This window comes from Pleurodeles waltl, chromosome 10, assembly GCF_031143425.1.
Source record: "Pleurodeles waltl isolate 20211129_DDA chromosome 10, aPleWal1.hap1.20221129, whole genome shotgun sequence".
NCBI classification, from domain to species: domain Eukaryota; kingdom Metazoa; phylum Chordata; class Amphibia; order Caudata; family Salamandridae; genus Pleurodeles; species Pleurodeles waltl.
In genome coordinates, this window is record NC_090449.1 from 22152333 (window position 1) to 22171550 (window position 19218).

The 19218-nt window shown below is 48.3% G+C and overlaps 1 protein-coding gene across 4 annotated transcripts in view; it reads left to right on the plus strand.

Annotated features, from left to right (window-relative positions):
• The window catches only part of FLNA (filamin A), a 252270-nt gene extending 234410 nt beyond the window's left edge, over nucleotides 1–17860 (plus strand). For all 4 annotated transcript variants that reach the window (XM_069209483.1, XM_069209482.1, XM_069209484.1 and 1 more), the window contains 6 exons: nucleotides 10746–10861; nucleotides 13253–13385; nucleotides 14214–14390; nucleotides 14469–14687; nucleotides 14791–14994; nucleotides 16648–17860. In XM_069209483.1, the coding sequence (XP_069065584.1) occupies nucleotides 10746–10861; nucleotides 13253–13385; nucleotides 14214–14390; nucleotides 14469–14687; nucleotides 14791–14994; nucleotides 16648–16835 (1037 nt within the window). In that variant the 3' untranslated portion in view covers nucleotides 16836–17860. The remainder of the gene's footprint in view (nucleotides 1–10745; nucleotides 10862–13252; nucleotides 13386–14213; nucleotides 14391–14468; nucleotides 14688–14790; nucleotides 14995–16647) is intronic.
• Nucleotides 17861–19218: the final 1358 nt, after the last annotated feature.

Genomic DNA, 19218 nt, shown 5'->3' on the forward strand with positions numbered 1-19218 from the left:
CTTGGTCTCCCATTGATTTCCATTGGAAACCCGACGCGTGTTTGCACACTGCACCCGGACGCCCCCGTGCTGCTCAGGGTGTACTTTTTGTGCTAACTTGTGTTCCCCCCCCGTGCCCTACAAAACCCCCCTGGTCTGCCTCTGCCATCCGAAGATGCGGGTACTTACCTGCTGGCAGACTGGAACCGGGGCACCCCCTTCTCCATTGAAGCCTATGTGTTTTGGGCACCACTTTGACCTCTGCACCTCACCGGCCCTGAGCTGCTGGTGTGATAACTTTGGGGTTGCTCTGAACCCCCAACTGTGGGCTACCTTGGACCCAAACTTGAACCCTGTAGGTGGTTTACTTACCTGCAAAAACTAACTCTTACTCCCCCCAGGAACTGTTGAAAATTGCACTGTCTAGTTCTAAAATAGCTATATGTGAAAAGTATATATGCTATTTTGATTATTCAAAGTTCCTAAAGTACCTACCTGCAATACCGTTCATTTAAAGTATTACATGTAAAATTTGAACCTGTGGTTCTTAAAATAAACTAAGAAAATATATTTTTCTATACAAAAAACGATTGGCCTGGAATTGTCTGAGTGTGTGTTCCTCATTTATTGCCTGTGTGTACAACAAATGCTTAACACTACTCCTTTGATAAGCCTTCTGCTCGACCACACTACCACAAAATAGAGCATTAGTATTCTCTTTTTGCCACTATCTTACCTCTAAGGGGAACCCTAGGACTCTGTGCATACTATTCCTTACTTTGAAATAGTGCATACAGAGCCAACTTCCTACATGAACCCTTTGGGATTCCCTCAGCACTTCTCGGAGAAACTTCCCAGAGGCAACAGGCATACATCCAGGAAGTATTGAATAAGAGCATATTAGTCTGGAACCAAGTTCTGTGTGCAAGTGCAGATGCATTGACCTTGGCTGCTCACAGCTACTGTCAAGGTTTGGCTCAAAGACATAGTTCCTTGCTGTCCTTGCCTGGTTTACCTTGCTTGGGTGATCTTCAGATACTTTTTTTTTTTTTTGTTTTTTTGTTTTTTTTTTTGTTTTATTCAGTTAAGCATAAACCAAGAAAAAACATACATTAATTCAGCAGAGCTCCAAACGAGTGGATAAGGATATGTGAGAGTCATTACACATCATATAACTACAGTGGTGTCACATATCTCAAGTATGACTCTACCGGCGTCTCTCGCCATCCGCCAATATCCAGGGGTCCGTTCCAGAAGAGGAAATCATAAAGAAAAAAGACCCACCATATCGGAGAGATGCAGCATACCACTGCACCATGTAGGGAGAACGACAAACACCCAATGATATTGATCAACCACCGTCGTACAGGAAGAACTGCAACTAGATACCAATTGCAAAAACCTCTAAAAGTAGGCAGGTGGAGGGCATAACCACGTCACGCAGGGCTATCGCACATCAAGGTAACTCGCATGACTCGGGGGGGGGGGGGGGGATTGAAACACTCAGTTGGGGGGCATCAGTCACACAGCACTCAGTCTGCATAGCCAAGTATTCATTTAAAGGGCTCCAAATATCTTTGGGACGAGATCTCTCTGGCATGAGTTCCCAAAATACTAACAGTTGGTCATGGCAGAAAGCCGCATCTCGTAGCCAGTCCGATCTGCGCGGGGCTCTCCCTCTGCCCCAACACATTGCTACTCTTCGCTTGGCCAGCAGCATAAGCAGGCCCACTAAATGTCTATTCGGGCTCTGCATTTCGTCCATATATCCCAACAGCGCTACCTTAGGAGAGAGGGGTATCTCTTCCCCTATCATTTCAGCAATCGCTCGTCGCACCTCCTCCCAGTACTTATATACTTCCACACACTCCCATGCCAGGTGAAAAAAGCCCGCATCCGGAGCTCCGCAGCGGACGCAGCGAGAGTCCGCCACCAATCCCATGGAGTGTAACTTCCTAGGTGTATAATATATTCGGTGTAGAAACTTGAAGTGCAGCAAGCGCAGCCTATAATTCGGGGACAATGTCCTCATATGAGCACAACAGCTGCGCCACATCGCATCCGGGATAGGCTCCCCCACGTCTCTCTCCCATGCAGCCCGGGCGGGCATCACCAAGCCACCACCCTGCTCCTGCGCAGCATTATACAGTTTGGTTATCAGCTTGGAGGGGGATTTCGCGCTACAGAGTGCATCCAAAGCCCGGAACTCAGAGGGAGCGGCCGACTCTCCAAAGAACCGATCCCGCAGCAAGGAGCGAACGCGGAGAGCATAAAAGCGCTGCAACGGAGAGCCGTCACAGTTCGAGAGTGCGTCAGGGACATCCAACAGCCAGCCTTTCACCACCCAGTCTCCCAACACCAGCAAATCAGCGTACCGTAGAAACCCGCGCACCCCTCCATCACGGAACATCTGGCCATCTGCCACCGCCATAACAGGTAGTGATGGCGCAAAAGGAGCCAACAACCCAGCCCGCCGCATCAACGCCTTCCATGCTCCCGCAGTGCAGGAGACCGTGTCTATTCCTCTGTGGCGGGTAAGAACCCGCCCGCCGAGCACACATACCAAGCCGTCAGGCCAGACAGAGTCACTCTCCGGTGCAAGATGTGGCATATATCTGGTCGGATTCAACCAAAAATACGCGAAATGTGCTTGAGCGCTGTGATAATATAACTCCAGGTCTGGGGCTGCCAATCCACCGCGCTCAAATGGCAACGTCAATTTCTCCCAAGCGATGCGGGGCTGACGCCCCGCCCAGGCCAGCCGCACAAGCGTCGATCTCAGGCGCCGGAAATAAGCTTTAGTAAGTAGTAGGGGGAGATTTACGAATAGATACAGAAATGTAGGGAGTACCACCATCTTAGCAATAGCAATGCGGCCGGTCAGCGAGAGAGGAAGGGCCCTCCAGGCCTCCACCTTGCCCTCTAGCCATGTCATCGCTGTTTCGTGGTTAGCAAGTCGAAGCGTCTCCACGTCACGGTATAGGTGTATACCTAAATAGCGCACTGGCCCATCCGCCCAGACCAAAGGGTATCGCGAGTCGAATCTCTCTACACTAGGGGTTAGTGGCAGAATCATTGATTTCGACCAGTTAATAGTGACCCCAGAAAAGTTCCCAAAGCGAACAATTTCATCTAATAAGATATCTAGATTTTGCCCGGGATTGCGCACATATATCGTGATATCATCTGCATATAAAGATATCAAGACGGGGCATTGCCGGAACCGTAGGCCACTATTGCTATACTTCTGACGCAGTCCCGCCGCCAGTGGCTCCATGGCAGCCGCAAAAAGAAGCGGAGACAGCGGGCAGCCCTGTCGTGTACCCCACGAGACCAGGAATGGGGCTGATATGCCCCCATTGAGGCGAAGCCTGGCAGTAGGCAGAGTGTATAGCAACCTGATCCAATTCACAAAACTGGCGCGAAGGCCCACTCGATTCAGGAGTGCAAACATATATTCCCAGGCCAGTGAATCAAAGGCCTTAGCCACATCGAGAAACACTGCAGCCACATCATCGTCTGTCTCTAGTGATCCCAGCACCGCAAAGAAGGTACGTAGATTGTGGCTCGTGGATCTCCCGGGAACAAAGCCCGATTGATCTGGGAGCACCATTCTATAAAGTAGTGGCTGTAGTCGGGTCGCTATCATTTTTGCAAGAATCTTATTGTCAATGTTTATCATGGAGAGTGGACGATACGAATCGCAACGCGTCAGGTCTTTACCAGGCTTCAAGATGGTTATTATTAAGGCCTCCCGGAGGGAGGGAGGTCGGAAGGGAGCCCACCGCCAGGGACTCTTCATACACCTCCAGCAGATAGGGGGCAAGGATGTCCCCGTATTCTTTATAAAAGGCAGGGGGCAAACCATCAGTGCCAGGAGACTTATCCCCAGGTAGGCTCTGGATCGCCGCCACCACCTCCTCTACCGTGAACGGCATATCCAGATACATCCTGTGTGCCTCTTCAAACCACACTAACGCAATGCTCTCAAAATACTCCTTCATATCTGCCTCTCTGAGACCCTCCGGAGGCGCGTATAGCTGCGAGTAAAATTTAGTAAATTCCTGCATCACGCCTCCAGTTCCAGTCACCCTACCACCCTCGGTGTCTAACACTTCAGTGATGTAATTGCTGGCCCAGGGGCTGCGCAGCAACCCCGCAAGTGTCCTCCCAGCTCTCTCACCCTCTCCATACCTACGAGCCCGCACATGTCTCCCAAGGAAGCAAACCTTTCTAAGAGAGGCCTCTTCATACAGTGACACCTCTCGTCTGATTTCCACAAGTACCTCGTTTGACCATGTCGCCTCAAGTCTCCGCTCCAGGTCCTCAAGCCTCCTTTCAATATCAGCCATCTCCCGTCTTAGTGCCTTCACTATCCCATGCTGCTTTGCTAGGCACTCCCCACGGATCACCACTTTAAATGCTTCCCATACCGTGCCAGGGGAGTCCACCGACCCTCGGTTCTCCTCAAAAAATAGCCGAATAGCCTCTCGTATCTCCGCTCGAAAGGTGTCGTCCCGGAGAGCACCACTGGGCAGCCGCCACATCACCATTGAATGTAGCTCACTAGGCATCGCCAGGTCTAATAATACCGATGAGTGGTCTGACAACGTACGGGGGAGATGGTTAATTGTTCTAGTCCAGACCTCCACATCTCTAGTGCCCAGCCATCGATCAATACGGGACCAGCTGTTATGAAAGTAATTCAGACAAGTGCCCTCCCGCACTCCTGTGTGTCTCTGCCTCCACAGATCTACCAGCGCGCCACTATCCATTACTGCTGTCAATGCCCTTGCTGCAGAAACATGTTGCATCCTAGCCACACTCTCGCGGTCCAGCCACGCATCCAGCACAACATTAAAATCACCGCCCCAAATCACAGCCCCAGCTCCCAGCGACTCTGCTTGGCGCCATACCTCCAGGAAGAATTAGTCATCCACATTTGGCCCATATACTGCCACTAGCCGGCAAGCCCTGTCTAACAACATTCCGCTCAGCATTACATATCTACCATTGGGGTCAGTAATGATCTCGTGCGTGCGCTACTGCAGCCCCTTACGGATAATGATTGCAACCCCCCCCGGGCGTAGCTAGAGTATGCCGAATGATGAGCCTCACCAACCCAGCCAGCCCTCAGCCTGCCGACTGTCGACTCCATCAGATGCGTTTCTTGGAGCATACAAATGTCAATGCCATGACGTTTAACATAAGCCATCACCAGCCGGATTTTTCGGTTGTCATTAAGTCCCCGCACATTCCATGTCAAGCATCTCACAGTAGAAGAAGCATCATCCCCCATCCAGAACCTCAGTCATGCAGCTCCGCACATGGTCACAGCCCTCCACCCGCCAAAAACCAAACAGAAAAAGAACCAAGATCATTTCCCAATTTGCCCCCTCCTCCCTCCTCCCACCCAGGCCCCCCAATCGGACCCTAGTAGTGTCCCACCCAACCATCCCTAGAGCCCAAACTGCAGGCATGTAACAAAAGAGAACCGGAATCATCTGTGGGGGCAGAAGCCCGCCGTTCAGCTCTCCACCCAGAAGGTATGGGAGAGAGGGGTCACGGGCAAACATCAGCTATACATCAGGGGCAGATCGTGGAGCGGACCCACACTTCTCCACAGTTCCAGAAGCAACGAGGTCCCAGGTCTAACACTTAATCATTGTCACTAAGTGAGGCGTTTTCGGGGCTCACCCCCCCCGGCGCCCCCGCTCCTCGCTGTTTAGGCAATCGTCTTACAAACTTATTCGCCTGCTTTGGATCCGTGAAATATAGCACTTTGCCTTCATGTCGCACCCTCAATTTAGCCGGGTATAACCGAGCAAATCCTATTCCAGCCTGGTTGAGCAAACGCTTTATCGGCAGAAAAGCCCGTCTCTGTGCCTGTACACCTGGAGTATAATCAGGAAAGAAGTTAATTTCGGAGTTCTTAAATATTAGGGGACTTTTCTCCCTAGCTAGCCGGAGCACAGTATCTCTGTCCCTGTAATTCAATAGTCTTGCAATGATTGGGCGCGGAGGAGTGCCAGGCGGAGGCCGAGGGCCCAAGGATCGATGTGCCCTCTCGATCACCAACAGCCGAGAGAGCTCGCCAGTAAACAACTCTTGTAGCATGTTCTCGACGAAGTCTTCCATGCGACCCATATCTGTTGCCTCCGGCAGCCCCACGATACGGATATTATTACGTCTGGACTGGGCTTCCAGGTCCTCATTCTTGTTTTGTATCACCTCCAGGAGACGTTCCATCTGCGCAATCTGTTCTCTATCGCCACTACGAGCATCCTCTATCTCAGATGTGCGAGTCTCCAGAGTTTCAAATCTAGCGTCGTGATCATCCACCCGGGCTCTAATGCGGTCAAGCCGCTCCGTTACATGATCCAGCTTAGCGTCTATCCCGGCCAAACTGGTCTTGAGTTCCATGAACATGGCTCTCTCAGACATCTCTGAAGACCCCTCCTCAGCGTCTGCATCTCCGGGCCGGGGGTCGGAAGTGGTGCCACATTTTTCTCCTCCGGAGAAGGAGAGTTTAGCCTGTCGCTTATCTGCCTTGCCCATCTTGCAGTGTTACCATATAGTGCAACTGGAGCGGTCCAGATGCACCTGCCCGAGACTACAAGTCTCTAACGCCGGTAAAAACAACTGGTCGACTGTCTCGCTCACTCCAAGCTACCAGGCGGCCCCCGGCACGCCCAGCGGCCTCCGCCGCTCCAAAGTCCATTCATTTCTATACGTGAGCCCAGATTAGCTCCACCGACTTCAGGGGGCACGACACAGCACAGGGGGGGAGGGGGCCAGCCAGCCACCAAATTACAAGTCCAGGATGTTTAAGCTCCTCGAGCCCATAGGGGCACCGGGGGCGCAGCGCCGTGCCAGCCAGGACCCTCGACCCCCGCCTCGCCCCCAATCCGCCCCCTACCTGGTTCTATGCTCCCAGCACAGTGCAGGATTCCAAGCGCGGTCCGCAGGGCGTCAAAAGTTTATGTACAGGCAGCCGGGGGCAGTGTCCAAGTCCTCCAAACAGGTCCCCAAGCAGGCCCAGGTCTCAGGTACACTCCTTATCCAGTCCCGGCGCACTCAGCCAGCGCTCGATATGCGCTATCCGTCAGCCGGGTCCCGTGCTCCTCCGCCGTGGGCCCGGGAACCGGGATCCCCCGAGGGAGACTCCGTCCAAGGGGCGGGAGCGGCCCGCGAGGCCGGGGCTCCAAGCCGCGACGCGCACCCGGAACCGATCGCCGGAGAAAAAAGGGGGGGGGGGAGCGTCCGCCGCCTCCACTCCCCCGCGCACACCACAGAAGCCGGCACGCGCAGAGAGCAGCCGGCACCAGGCCTCTTGGCGCTCCTCCGCTCCCCGGGCCCGGACAGCAGCCAAACCCGGCTCAAATAACGCCGGCAAAGTCCCCGGGGGGAAGCCCCAGGGGTCCGCTCCTTCTCCACCGCATTTAGGATGGATTTTGACGGATAAATTGCCTGGCCCCGGCAGAGCCTCACAGGGTGACGGCCATCTTGCCCGGTGGCCAAGCCACGCCCCGATCTTCAGATACTTGTTGGCAAAGCACCTGCCAGGGACAGACCACCAGTTTTGAGTCCTGTGATGCCAGAGATCAGCAATGAGAAAATTCAGATCAGTGTTGCAATTTGCTGAAAGTGGATTTGTTTGAAATGCACAGGCTCAAAATGCCTTCACTTAAACCCCACAGTCCCTTCGCAATGCCCCATGGATCAGTTGGGGAGATTTGCATACTTTCCTCACTGCCACAACTTAATATATAGTGTGCAAAATTTGCTAAGCACCCATGGTATTTCTTTGTTAGCATGTCAGCCATGCAGGTATTTACTGCTGCTAGTGTTGTTCACTCACAAGTTGAACTATTGAGAGAGGAAGTATCCTAGGGTGATACTGCCAGTCGGTTTTTTATATTCATTCATGGGTTACACTGAAGATTATTTTTTTTAGGATTGGGCGTAGAGGCTGCTTAGTCCGATTGAGTAAAGTGAAGCTAGAGTTCAACCTTGAAGAACCATGCAGAGCATTTTGTTGATGGAGGTGGGGTGCGTGAGGTCTCTAGTTCTCACTAATTTGCATCTGCTGGTCAGGAACAATTTGAGCCAGGATAGGACCTAGTCTGAAAAGTGCTTGCAGTGTTAGTGTCTGAAGTCTTTGGGGATCAACTGTCAAACGCTGCCACTAGGTTGAGCAGCAGTTGCAGGCATGAGTAACTTGTCCAATATGTGAAGTGCTTTCCAGTACTTCTACAGTTACAGCTTTGATTCTGAAGCCTGCTAATTCCTAAATGCTAGTTGGTCAGAACGTGTTCTTTAATGATTGTGTTTAGAAAGAGGCCAACCAACTAACGTGTTTTATTGCCGTGCCACATTGAATAGCTCATGGTAATTTAGGGGCTTGGGTCGGGTTGAGCTTAGGTTGTTCGATTATGGGTGTGATTTGGCTGTTTTTTGGTGTTGGGAACCTTCCTATGGGGGAGGCAGTAATCAGATTAATGGGGATATTTGCTTACCTACAAAATGGAACAGTAAATATTTGAGATTGTCATTAAAGCGTCCATAGAAGCTCAAAGATTTTTTTCACGCAACAATGCCGCTGGTTCCTATGTGCAACATTTTGTCCTCAAAGCTTATGTGGACACCTTTTGAACCTCTACACTCATGTCCTCTACAATTTCTCTTTAAGGGTAGTCTTCCTTGTAGCCATTACCTCCCTTGGTGGCTGAGTGAACTTCAAACTTTGTCGAGAAATAGTTTCCTTTTTTCCGCACATCCACTAGCAGAAAAACGCCACACAATTAATGTTAGACGGACCACTGTACGGTGTGGACTGGACTAGGCCAGTTACGGAAAAGGCAACTTTTCATTGCATTTGCACATCTGCGCTTTGGCAGCCCTGGCTCACCTTCAGGGGATCTCCATTGATAACTAAATAGTCCTACCAAAGTGCAGGGTTACCTAGAGCACTTCTAAATATATCTTCTTTAGTGTACATCTTCACCTAACTTTAGGAAGGGTGAGTTTTAACATACACCTTTATATAAAAAAAAAACACCTTTGAAATAGGCCATATTGGCAAATTCCTTTAATTTTTAAAAGGGCACATGAATAATGAAAACTAGAATAATTACCATAAACTGAGCTATTTTCTGTGAAACCTAATCCACAAACCTTTTTCAAAGGAAATGGGGTTGCACGAATCAGGGCAATGTAGACCTATAGGCTGCAGCTATGAAAGTTTGAAATGTGACATGCACATTTAAGATCACATGGCCCTCCTGTATCCCATCATGCCTAGCAGATGGCGGTTACCTCCGCTCTTCTGAAAAAGACTGAGGATAATAAACTACAATGACCTACATTTGATCCTTACGTTGGAGGGAAGAGGGGGTTACAGTGGCGATTCCCCTGAAGGAGAACCCGGGGTAGAGGTAACCAGCCTTTCCTTCACCTTCAGGGGAGCTCCATTGATAATCATAAGCACTGAATAGAGTAGCAAACCCATCCCTAAAAATGGGATGGAAGAGGAGAAAGAACCAACAGAAGGAATTAAGCAAATACTTCTCAAGGAGGGTTGTCCTACGTTGCATCTGTTCTAGCATCTGAATTGAGACAATGTCTTAAAGGTGTGAAGAAATCTTCATGTGGCATCAGCCGTGGTAGATTGACTTCTGAGAGAACATGCTGTCTGTTTACTAGTTAAGGTTTTGTTTGCTTTTTGGGCAGCATAAAAGAATACAAGTAACTATCCATCTCTACAGAGATTGTTTAGATGTAGCAAAACCAAACCTGGCTGAGAGTTCAGTCATGATTTCAATGGAGATTCCTCTGAAGGAGAACCAGGATTACATGTAAAACCTTTCCATTCAAAGTGGTTTTGCAAGGTGGGCTGTCAATGCGTCCAGGTGTATGCCAGATGTATGCCAGTGCCAAATATGTCAAGTGTCACCTCTGGCACATTGAACTCGCAAGAGATGCCCAAAATGGCATTACTAGGAAACATTCCATTAGCAGATATTAGTGAGTCTTTCGCATTCTCTTCTCTCCAGAGTCCAAGGCAATAGCAGTTGGACTAAAAACTATACTCAAAAGGTCTCCCATTTCTGCTCTGAAACCACTGCACTAGCAGTTTGGGTTCTGCTTTTCATCTTTGCACAGTGTGTGATTGACAGCTGTCGATACAAGAAATGCAAAGGGTTAGCTGCCTCTCAGCTTCCAGCTTGTAGATTTATAGATCTATATATAGATTATAGTTAATGTGACACTGCCCACCGTCGTGAATGCAAGCATGACACATCTGGACATATTTTAAATGTACATTTGCACTCCGAGTTGTACTTCTTTCTGCAGTAGACTCACTGTTTCACTTTGCTTCGTCCCATACTGATCCTTAAGAGAACACACCTTCTTAGGGGGAACTTTTTTCTGATGCATTGAGTTTCAGGGGAGGTGACACAGGCTGCCTCTAAACCCAGACTCCTTCGGCTTGGAACAGTAAGTTTTCCTTCAAACGCTAGTTTGCAGGAGTGTGCACAGTACATGAATATACAGCACTACAATCTTTAAACCAAATGTTACAGGTGAGTATTTTTTTCTTTTGGTCAGAATCTTGAATGTCTCTAACTACTACAAGATCTTCCATACAGAAGCAGTTGTGATAGTGCAAAGCCTATTAATATCCTGCCATCATTGGATCTTAAAATAACTTGCCTTACTTACAAGTTTGGGCTGAGACTTTTTTTTTTCCTTTTCTCCTCTAGGCGATTATGAAGTGTCTGTGAAGTTCAATGATGACCCGATCCCAGACAGTCCCTTTGTTGTTCCTGTGACCTCTCCATGTGATGACGCCCGCAGACTCACTGTTACCAGTCTTCAGGTGAGGCACTGGGAAAAACCATCCTCCTCGCCCCCCTATCGGCCAAGCCGGGGCCTTCACTGCCCTGTCCAATAGTTGAAAGCTAGGGCCTGATGAGGTGCATGGAAGGGCCTGCAAGCTGACAGTAATAGGCAGAGACTCATCCTGTGTAGGAGAAGCGACACTAAGCCGCTCCCAAGGGACTGTCCGGGCTGCATTCAACGCTGCGTTCAGAGCTTCAGAAGATGGAGAGGGAAGACTAGAAACTGAACACCTAGGCTGCAGGTAGTCAGGAAATTGATGGATAATCGCCATGCTAAGTGGTGTTGTGGGCAGGGCCTGCAAAAGAATAAAACGCAGTACTTTTCTGGTGCGTAGCTCAAGTAGAGGGCCCAACTTAGCCACACAGATTGTAACCCATCTGTCCTGAGAAGCGGTCTGCATTCACTTGGAAGCTCACCATGTTGAGTCTAACCAGGTGGCTGAACCAGTGTAGTGCACTTACCTCTGCACCACCACCATCCCCGTCAGACAGTCTTGCATGTGCATTAATATGGCAAGAGATTTCTACAGCGGCCTGGGATCACACTGAGTGTTGCCTCTTATGTTGCAGCCCTTCTGTCTAACTTGAACATTGGCCACTCCTCGCTTTGTGCAGGTTTCTCTTCCCTGCAGGGAATATATAAATGTAACCTGTGAGATTGTTTAGAAACTTTCAGTGTAACTGTCTTTCCACCTTCCAGGTTTGGGTAAACACGCAGCTCAGACCCCAGACACTACTTGTGCTATGCAGTGGCTGCTTACCTGCAAGCAAAGAACTGTATGAGTCCTTTGTGGCCAACAGTAGAGCGTGGCTGCTACCAAGATGTCCTCTTAGACGCCCCAGGTAGAATCATAGGCTAGAAAATAAATGGATCAGAGAAACTTTCCCCATCCTCTTTGAAACTAGAGTGAGACAAGCTAGGAACCTGCAGGATGGTGGAGGAGCCTCCCCAGCTGGCCAGAGGGGGGCCTGTGCTATGTGTTTTTCTCGTGTCTCTTTTAAAGGCTTGTAACAGGAATCCTTGAATCTCTTTGCGCTGAATCAGTGTGGCTAATGTTTTAAAGAGGGAGAGGTTTGGAGAGCACAACAGTGGTATGGCGCTTGCTCTTGTTTCTGCAGAGGTATGACTTGGGGCAAAGGGTGAGTACCCGGGGTGAGTACCTGGCTGTTGTAAGAAAGGGGAGCTGTGGCGGCATCTGCATTTAGGTGCAGAATGTGAGACAAATGATGGTGGTGATTGCGCTGCGGGTACCACTGAAAGTGCCTCCTGTGCTGCGTCTCTCCCTCTTTAAACCTTGTAGCTGCACACAGGTAAGATGTTTGTGTACTGCCGCCTCTAAGGTTCTGCTATTTCAATGATGTTTAAGAGTGGCCGTGCCTTGCCTCTGAGGCACCACTCTTCAGGTCCTCTCCTTTGCAATATCTGCTTACAGTCACCTTCAGACATACCTTTGTCCTGCTCTTGCCATGTGGGTCGTTCTCTCCTTTCAAGCCAACTGACCCTGAGGTTACTGTTTGTACATTGGGCTCCCTCCTGCCCCCTTTACTTGCACATCTAGACACAGTACCCACTCCCCCCGTTCCTTTTGTCCCACCTTCCTCCGGCCCTGTTGCCTTCTGGCTGTACCCTCAAGCTCCATTGCAGTCTGCCACTGTTAATGTCGTTTCTACAGCTAAAATAAACTCCTGCGCCTTTCATCAACTTAGAAAAGTTTTTTTTTATTATTATTGAATGTCTGTTTCACATTCGGTTTTTCTCCAAAGGATGCAGTCAAGAGCAGCTTCTCAGCTTTGCTCCTACTGATATCAGTTTTGATTACTGACTCAGTTGGGGATCAGCCCCTTGCTTCAGTGACTGCCCAGGGCCTAGCTGTAGTCAGCTAGAGGACGTACATGGAAAGCCTCTGGTAACAATATGCATCAATTTAAAAAAACAACCACTTCATCTTCCTTCCTTTGGTGTCCTTCTGAAGCCAGATTTTTGGTGCTCTGAAAAGCCTCGGCTCTTGAAGCCTTGGTCGATGTGCGGTTTAACTCCCTTTCACTGCACTTGCATTCTGCTTCTGTGGTCCGACAGCACCCTGGCTACTTCTAGCATGCCACTTACAGATGGGGGTGTCTGTGCAGAAAACCCGTCTTAGAAATGGAGGCGAGTGAGGGAGTTGAGGGATGTCAACTCCTTACCATTTCCCTGACCAAGGCCGCTTGAGCTCTGATTAAATATTTGTACAGCCTGAAACTTCCACATTAGCTAAAGGGTCATCTTTCTGCAGGATTGTCGAAGCCCATCGAGTCTGAAAATCCAGCCTGTGCACCTGCCTTGATGATGTTTAATTCCTGTGTTTCTAACTGGTGTGATGTGCTTTTAGGAGTCAGGGTTAAAGGTCAACCAGCCAGCCTCTTTTGCAGTCAGTCTCAACGGTGCCAAAGGAGTCATTGATGCCAAAGTACACAGCCCTTCGGGGGCCCTGGAGGAGTGTTACGTGACGGAAATCGACGAAGGTGAGGTGTCCTACCAGGCCCAGTGGGTTAGAGGGAGACTAACCAACAGCATTCCCTCCCCATCTCCCTCAGACGCCGCATGCTTTGCGCTGGAAGGTGACAAGAGTGTTTACAGTGGAGGCCTCTGAGGTTTGATACCAAACATGAGGGTTTCACCACATTTGGGTTTTTCATTTTATTGCTTCATGTAGCTTGATTGTGAATGCAATGTGTCTGAGGATAGCTGTGCTACCTGTTCATGTTAGGAATGTTTCTTGTGCTCTTGGATTGTACTTAAGGCAACGAAATTGCACTGCATGTTACTGTTCAGTGGTTGCAAACAGCACATCAAGTGCCTACAATGAAACCAGTCTGGAGAATGAGGCCTTCTTCGGAGGTCTTCTGGCAATGGAGTGACTTTTGACACCTCACTTCATATTACGCCTGTCAACTTTCTTTTTTGATATTAAATCATAAATTAAAAAATGCTAGACTTATTGGGGGTGGGGCAACATGGGGGGGTGAGGGGGACAGCGAAAGACTGGTTATATAAAAAAAAAAAGCAAGACTGAATTTATGAAGGAGCCCAACTCCGAGGTTATTCATGAACGCATTTTGATTTCATGCAGTTTTAAAGATGTGTATTTGCTGGGGAGGAAATGGGATGCATTAATTGTGGCCTTGGATACCTTTAAATCCTTGGGATAAAATTGATTGTGCAGGTGCCCCTAGTAAGGAGTTTGGCTGGCATCCTAATGGGTGTGGCTTGGGCAATTTTCATCTTGGTGTGACTTTAAACTGTTGAATTATAGATGCTGTGTTCGTAGTAACTGAACCTTTGTGTTTCAGATAAGTATGCTGTGCGCTTCATACCTAGAGAAAATGGCCTGTATGTGATTGATGTGAAGTTCAATGGCTCCCACATCCCGGGCAGTCCATTCAAGATCCGGGTCGGGGATCCTAGTCAGGCAGGTGACCCTGGCATGGTGTCTGCCTATGGCGCTGGCTTGGAGAGAGGAATCACTGGTACGACATTGTTTGCTTTGCCACTTTGAGAGCTCTTTAGATGTTTGGAGCCTAAAACAAGCTTCTTGTCTCCTGCAGGTAGTGCAGCAGAATTTATCGTGAACACAACAAATGCTGGGCCTGGGGCTTTGGCTGTTACAATTGATGGGCCATCCAAGGTCAAGATGGATTGCCAAGAGTGTGCAGAGGGATACAAGGTTACCTACACTCCCATGGTCCCTGGCAGCTACCTGATTTCCATAAAGTATGGAGGACCTTATCACATTGTGGGCAGCCCCTTTAAAGCAAAGATCACAGGTGGGGAAGCCTTTTCCACTGAGTTTGGTGGGTGGGAGACTCGCTGGGTCCTTGGGGATACCAAGACTCAAATTTCTTGAATGTTTATTTCTCCTTTCAACAGGATCTCGTCTTGCGAGTAGTCACAGCAATCACGAAACCTCCTCAGTGTTTGTTGACTCCTACACCAAAGCAGAGGCTTTCCCACAGCAAAGTGCAATACCAAAGTCTGCCTCGGATGCCAGCAAGGTGGTGGCCAAGGGGCTTGGCTTAAACAAGGCATATGTGGGCCAGAAGAACTCTTTCACGGTTGACTGTAGTAAAGCAGGTGGGTGCTTGTCTTGTGGCTGTTTCACTAATTTCCTACTTTATATCAAATGATTAAAGACCTGATGCTTTCTTTAAAGAAATATTTAATTTTAAAGTCTTGTGGATTGTTTTTTGCCAGTGTGTTACAAATGTCTTATTAAAAGCACAGGATTCTGTTAGCAGTTAATTATTCCACATTGACAAAGCAAGAGGAGTCTTAAGCTTGGCAGTCAGGCTCTGAATTCTGCCACAGTGAGGATTACAGTCTGCCAAAAGACTCCATGGAGTGCTTGTGGGTTGAAGCATCTCTTCATGCCATACTGTCTGCAAAACTAAACTCTATTCATTGTCCCTCCATGCTTCAGACTTGTCCAGAAAAGCCCTTTTCCCCGGCAATGCATCTCCAGTGGTGCCATGCAGTGTGACACCTGGGTACATTGGGCACCAACCAGAACACTGGTGTCAGTTCTGTTTTTCAGTGCCTTTTAGTGGGTCTATCTTTTGTCTGTGGCAAAATCTTTCAGTACTTTGACAGCAACAAAATCAAATGTCTCAAAGTTTTCAGGTATAAGCATTGTCGCAGATGTTGCAAAACGATGTCCTTGTCAGATCCACGTACTGCATGCGGTGTCTAGGATAGGAAACGGACATCGGAGCTGAGATTCTTGTGTCACCTTCAACCGAAGGCCATCAGGGAGCAAGTTGTTTTTGATTGAAACCTGGCTAGAAAAGTCAAAACTATCTGTTACTGCCACAATTCACTTGCTGGGGAAATGATCTGCTAAGATCGTAACACAGAAACAAACGCTAGGCTAAGAACTCTTCCTCAAGGAAGTGTTCCAGCTCGTCTCTGCACTGTTCTCAGGCACTGGATTCTTCCTTGTCCTAGGATAAGGTCCCACCACTGAAAAGATGGACCTGAGTTTCCAGGTCTATCAGGCAACCGTCTGCAGGTTGAGGCCATCCAGCGATCCGTGCAGGATCTTTCAGGTTTGCCCCCCTATACACCAAGGGCCACCTCCAAGTGGTAGCATGTTCCTGTAATTTTGGCTCTCCAATGGCTTGTCCCGGCGCCTCCACAAGCTCTGGTGCCCAAGATGTCGACCCGCTAAGCAGTATCCTCAGGTCATCTTCTGGCATGGATGATCACCACAGAACTGACACTCGGCCCACGGAGCAGTCTCAGACTGAATGGTGCTGATGGATACATTTCCCCAGATGCCTCATCATATGAATGCTTCTTTCAGGATTCTAGGTGGCCTGGAAAACGGTTTAATAATCAGTTATTGAATGCAGCAAGGTGGTGATAAATGGCCCCAGCCATGCCTCTTTAGGACGTGAAGTCACTGGGGATATATTAGGCACCAATCTGGGCGCTGACTTACTTCTAGAGCTTCATAATCGTGCTGAAGCCCGTGCATGTTTTAAAGTATGAGGCTAGGTACCGACACCAATCTTTTTACTTGGCTGCATTGCCTTAATCTAAATTAAGCTGTTGTTTCAAGTGCCGGCCTTTGAGGTCCAATTTAGGGACAGCACCAGATAGGTTTGTGTTTGGGTGGCATGATACATTTACAATATCTATTTTTTTCCAGAACTCTGCAAACTGCATGTGATTAATGAGCTGCATATTTTCTTCAGTTCTTCTGATTAGCTTTTCTTTCCTATTCAGGAAACAACATGCTGCTGGTAGGTGTGCACGGCCCAAAAACGCCCTGCGAGGAGATCGTGGTGAAACATCTGGGCAACCGCCTCTACAACGTCACATACCTCCTGAAGGACAAAGGGGATTACATCCTGGTGGTGAAGTGGGGAGAAGAGCACATTCCAGGCAGCCCCTACCGTCTCTCTATCCCTTAAAGTGCCCCACGCCCCAGCACACTGCTACCCAACCTCCAACCTGAAAGTATCTGTTGCTCCCCTGGCCAGCCCCGAGCTACCTACAGCCATTAAAGGACTTCCTCCTTTGCCAGAACGCAAGCCTGACTTTCGGTGATCTTCACACTACCGGTGTCCCATGGTCCCAGTTCGCCTTGTGCCAGATTTCAATGCAGTGCTCATGTGGCTTACACAAAGGGGCTTCTAAACATTTTGGTATTGTTCGAAAGAAGATTCTTTCAGAATGTCTCTTGGACCCAGCAGTTATCTCCTCTTGTTATGCTCCACCCTCACTCCTGGTCCTTGTGTGGTTTCTGAGCAGAAACCTTTGTTTCTTGTATTTGGTACATGTTTGTACCAACTCGCAACCTGTAGCTCAAACTGAGTAGATGAAGCACTTTTTCGGAAGGGGTGATAAGTGAGCGTCTGTGTACCTGTTTCTGGATAGGGAGCGACCAGGCAGGTACTGTACCTCTGCAGATCTGATATCTTGGGAATGGTTTATGCACCACTCATGTCCTTTTGGTTTGGATCTGTGCTATTCTGCAAAAGCTTTGAGGATTAGAACTGTGGAAAGTCAACTCGCCTGCCCTTGTATCTACTGAGGCACATTTCTGGGGCTTTCACAATGCCACTAAAGACACTAGTTTTTGTTGCTTAACTTACTTCCTAGTTTCAGTGCCGCCACCTTTTAACACACCTACTCCCCATCTCTATAAATACATTGATGCCTCCCCTTTCCGTAGCCGCTGCCTTCGTTCCATGGGACCACTGCCCTGTACAAGCTAGCTCTGTGTTCTTTGTCTGGGAGCCCCTATCCAGACTGATCTGAGCTGTAACTGGTGCACCGGAGAGGGCGGGGAGATTATAGGCCACACACTGCTCTTGGACATGTCCGCTTCCCAGCTAATTAAAACCAGTTCGTTTTTATAAAATAAAATTATTTTTGTGCACGACTACAGTACTTGGCTCTTAATGATATTGAAAATAAATAAATTCTGCTATAATATTTTGTCTAGTAGTCTGTTCTGGTGTTTTCTTCTGCACCAAGTGCTACAGGAAGTACACAGAATAAGGGCGCAATCTCAGTGAATGTTGGACCCAGAATGAATAGAAGTAGAAATAGACAAGGTGCTTTGTAGTATGGAAGCCTAATTTTAGTCAAACCTTTATACGTATTGCTACAATTTGACCATTTTACCCAAGCTGCGAAGTTTTTGAAAGTTGTATGGCGCAGCCCTTGCTTACAAAGCTGTGGTCATGTTATAGGTGATACTGGCACACGAAAGACTTCCTTACACTTGCCAAAACTAATCCTGACATTACTTGGTCTCTGCTCAAAGTCTTCTGTTTTAGATGATCTTGAAAGGTAGTTATAGTGCCTGTGCCATATGGCCCCCCCCCTCAGCCAGTCTGCACTTTTAGCTGGCGTATCACTACAGTCTGGAATCTGTAGATTTTTCCTTTTTAGGTGTGTCCTCCTGTGTCTCTGAATGTGAAGTTGTTTGCTAGTAAGCCACAACTGCCTGCAAATTTACAGACTTACATTTGGACACAACACAGATATGTGAATAACCCCTCCTCAGCTTCCCGGAGGCAATGGCAGTCAAGCATGCAATAAAATACAAATTATAATGCAATAGCATAAAAAGTATAGTGAAGGGGGCGATACCCAAGACCTTGCCAGCATGAATACAAGTGTTATGAAAGCTGTACCCAAATGGAAACTTGCCATGATCATAAATGAATCCATGGAGTGATCGGATTTCTTCTTAGTGCATACACATGCTCTGAAGAGATCACACCCAAGTTATGAACAACTGACTTTCAAACTTTCTACGAGTTCAACGGCACTGTCTGGCAAATTATCTTACTCACAAGTTTGGTTGGGGAGAGATCAAAATGCTTGCCTTTGCAAGCCGATGAGAACAGATTGGGGTGAGTTTTAAATACGGCACCCTTCAAACACTCCTAATCTTTCTGTGGTTGGTGTTTATTTGGCCACTCCTCATAAAACCAAAATATTCACAAGTGATCCTCTCAATCTCAAAATACTAACGTGCAACGTATCACCACTCTACCAAAATACATAGAACTGGCATTAAATGCATTCTTACTCCAGTATTGTAACTTTCAGAGATTCACATGCTTGAATCCTTCCCTGTCGTCGTCACCATACAACAGCAATGAAATGTTAAAGATGGAGCATGAAGGCCTTGGGCCCTTCAATTTTGCAACCTATCGTAGTCTATTTAAAAAACAAACAAAAAAAAAACTTAGATTTCAGCCAATAAGGCTGCTTTTTCCCTTTAGAACCCTCTTGAGAGAATTGCCACTCCCTCAGGTTTTCTACTACACATCATGC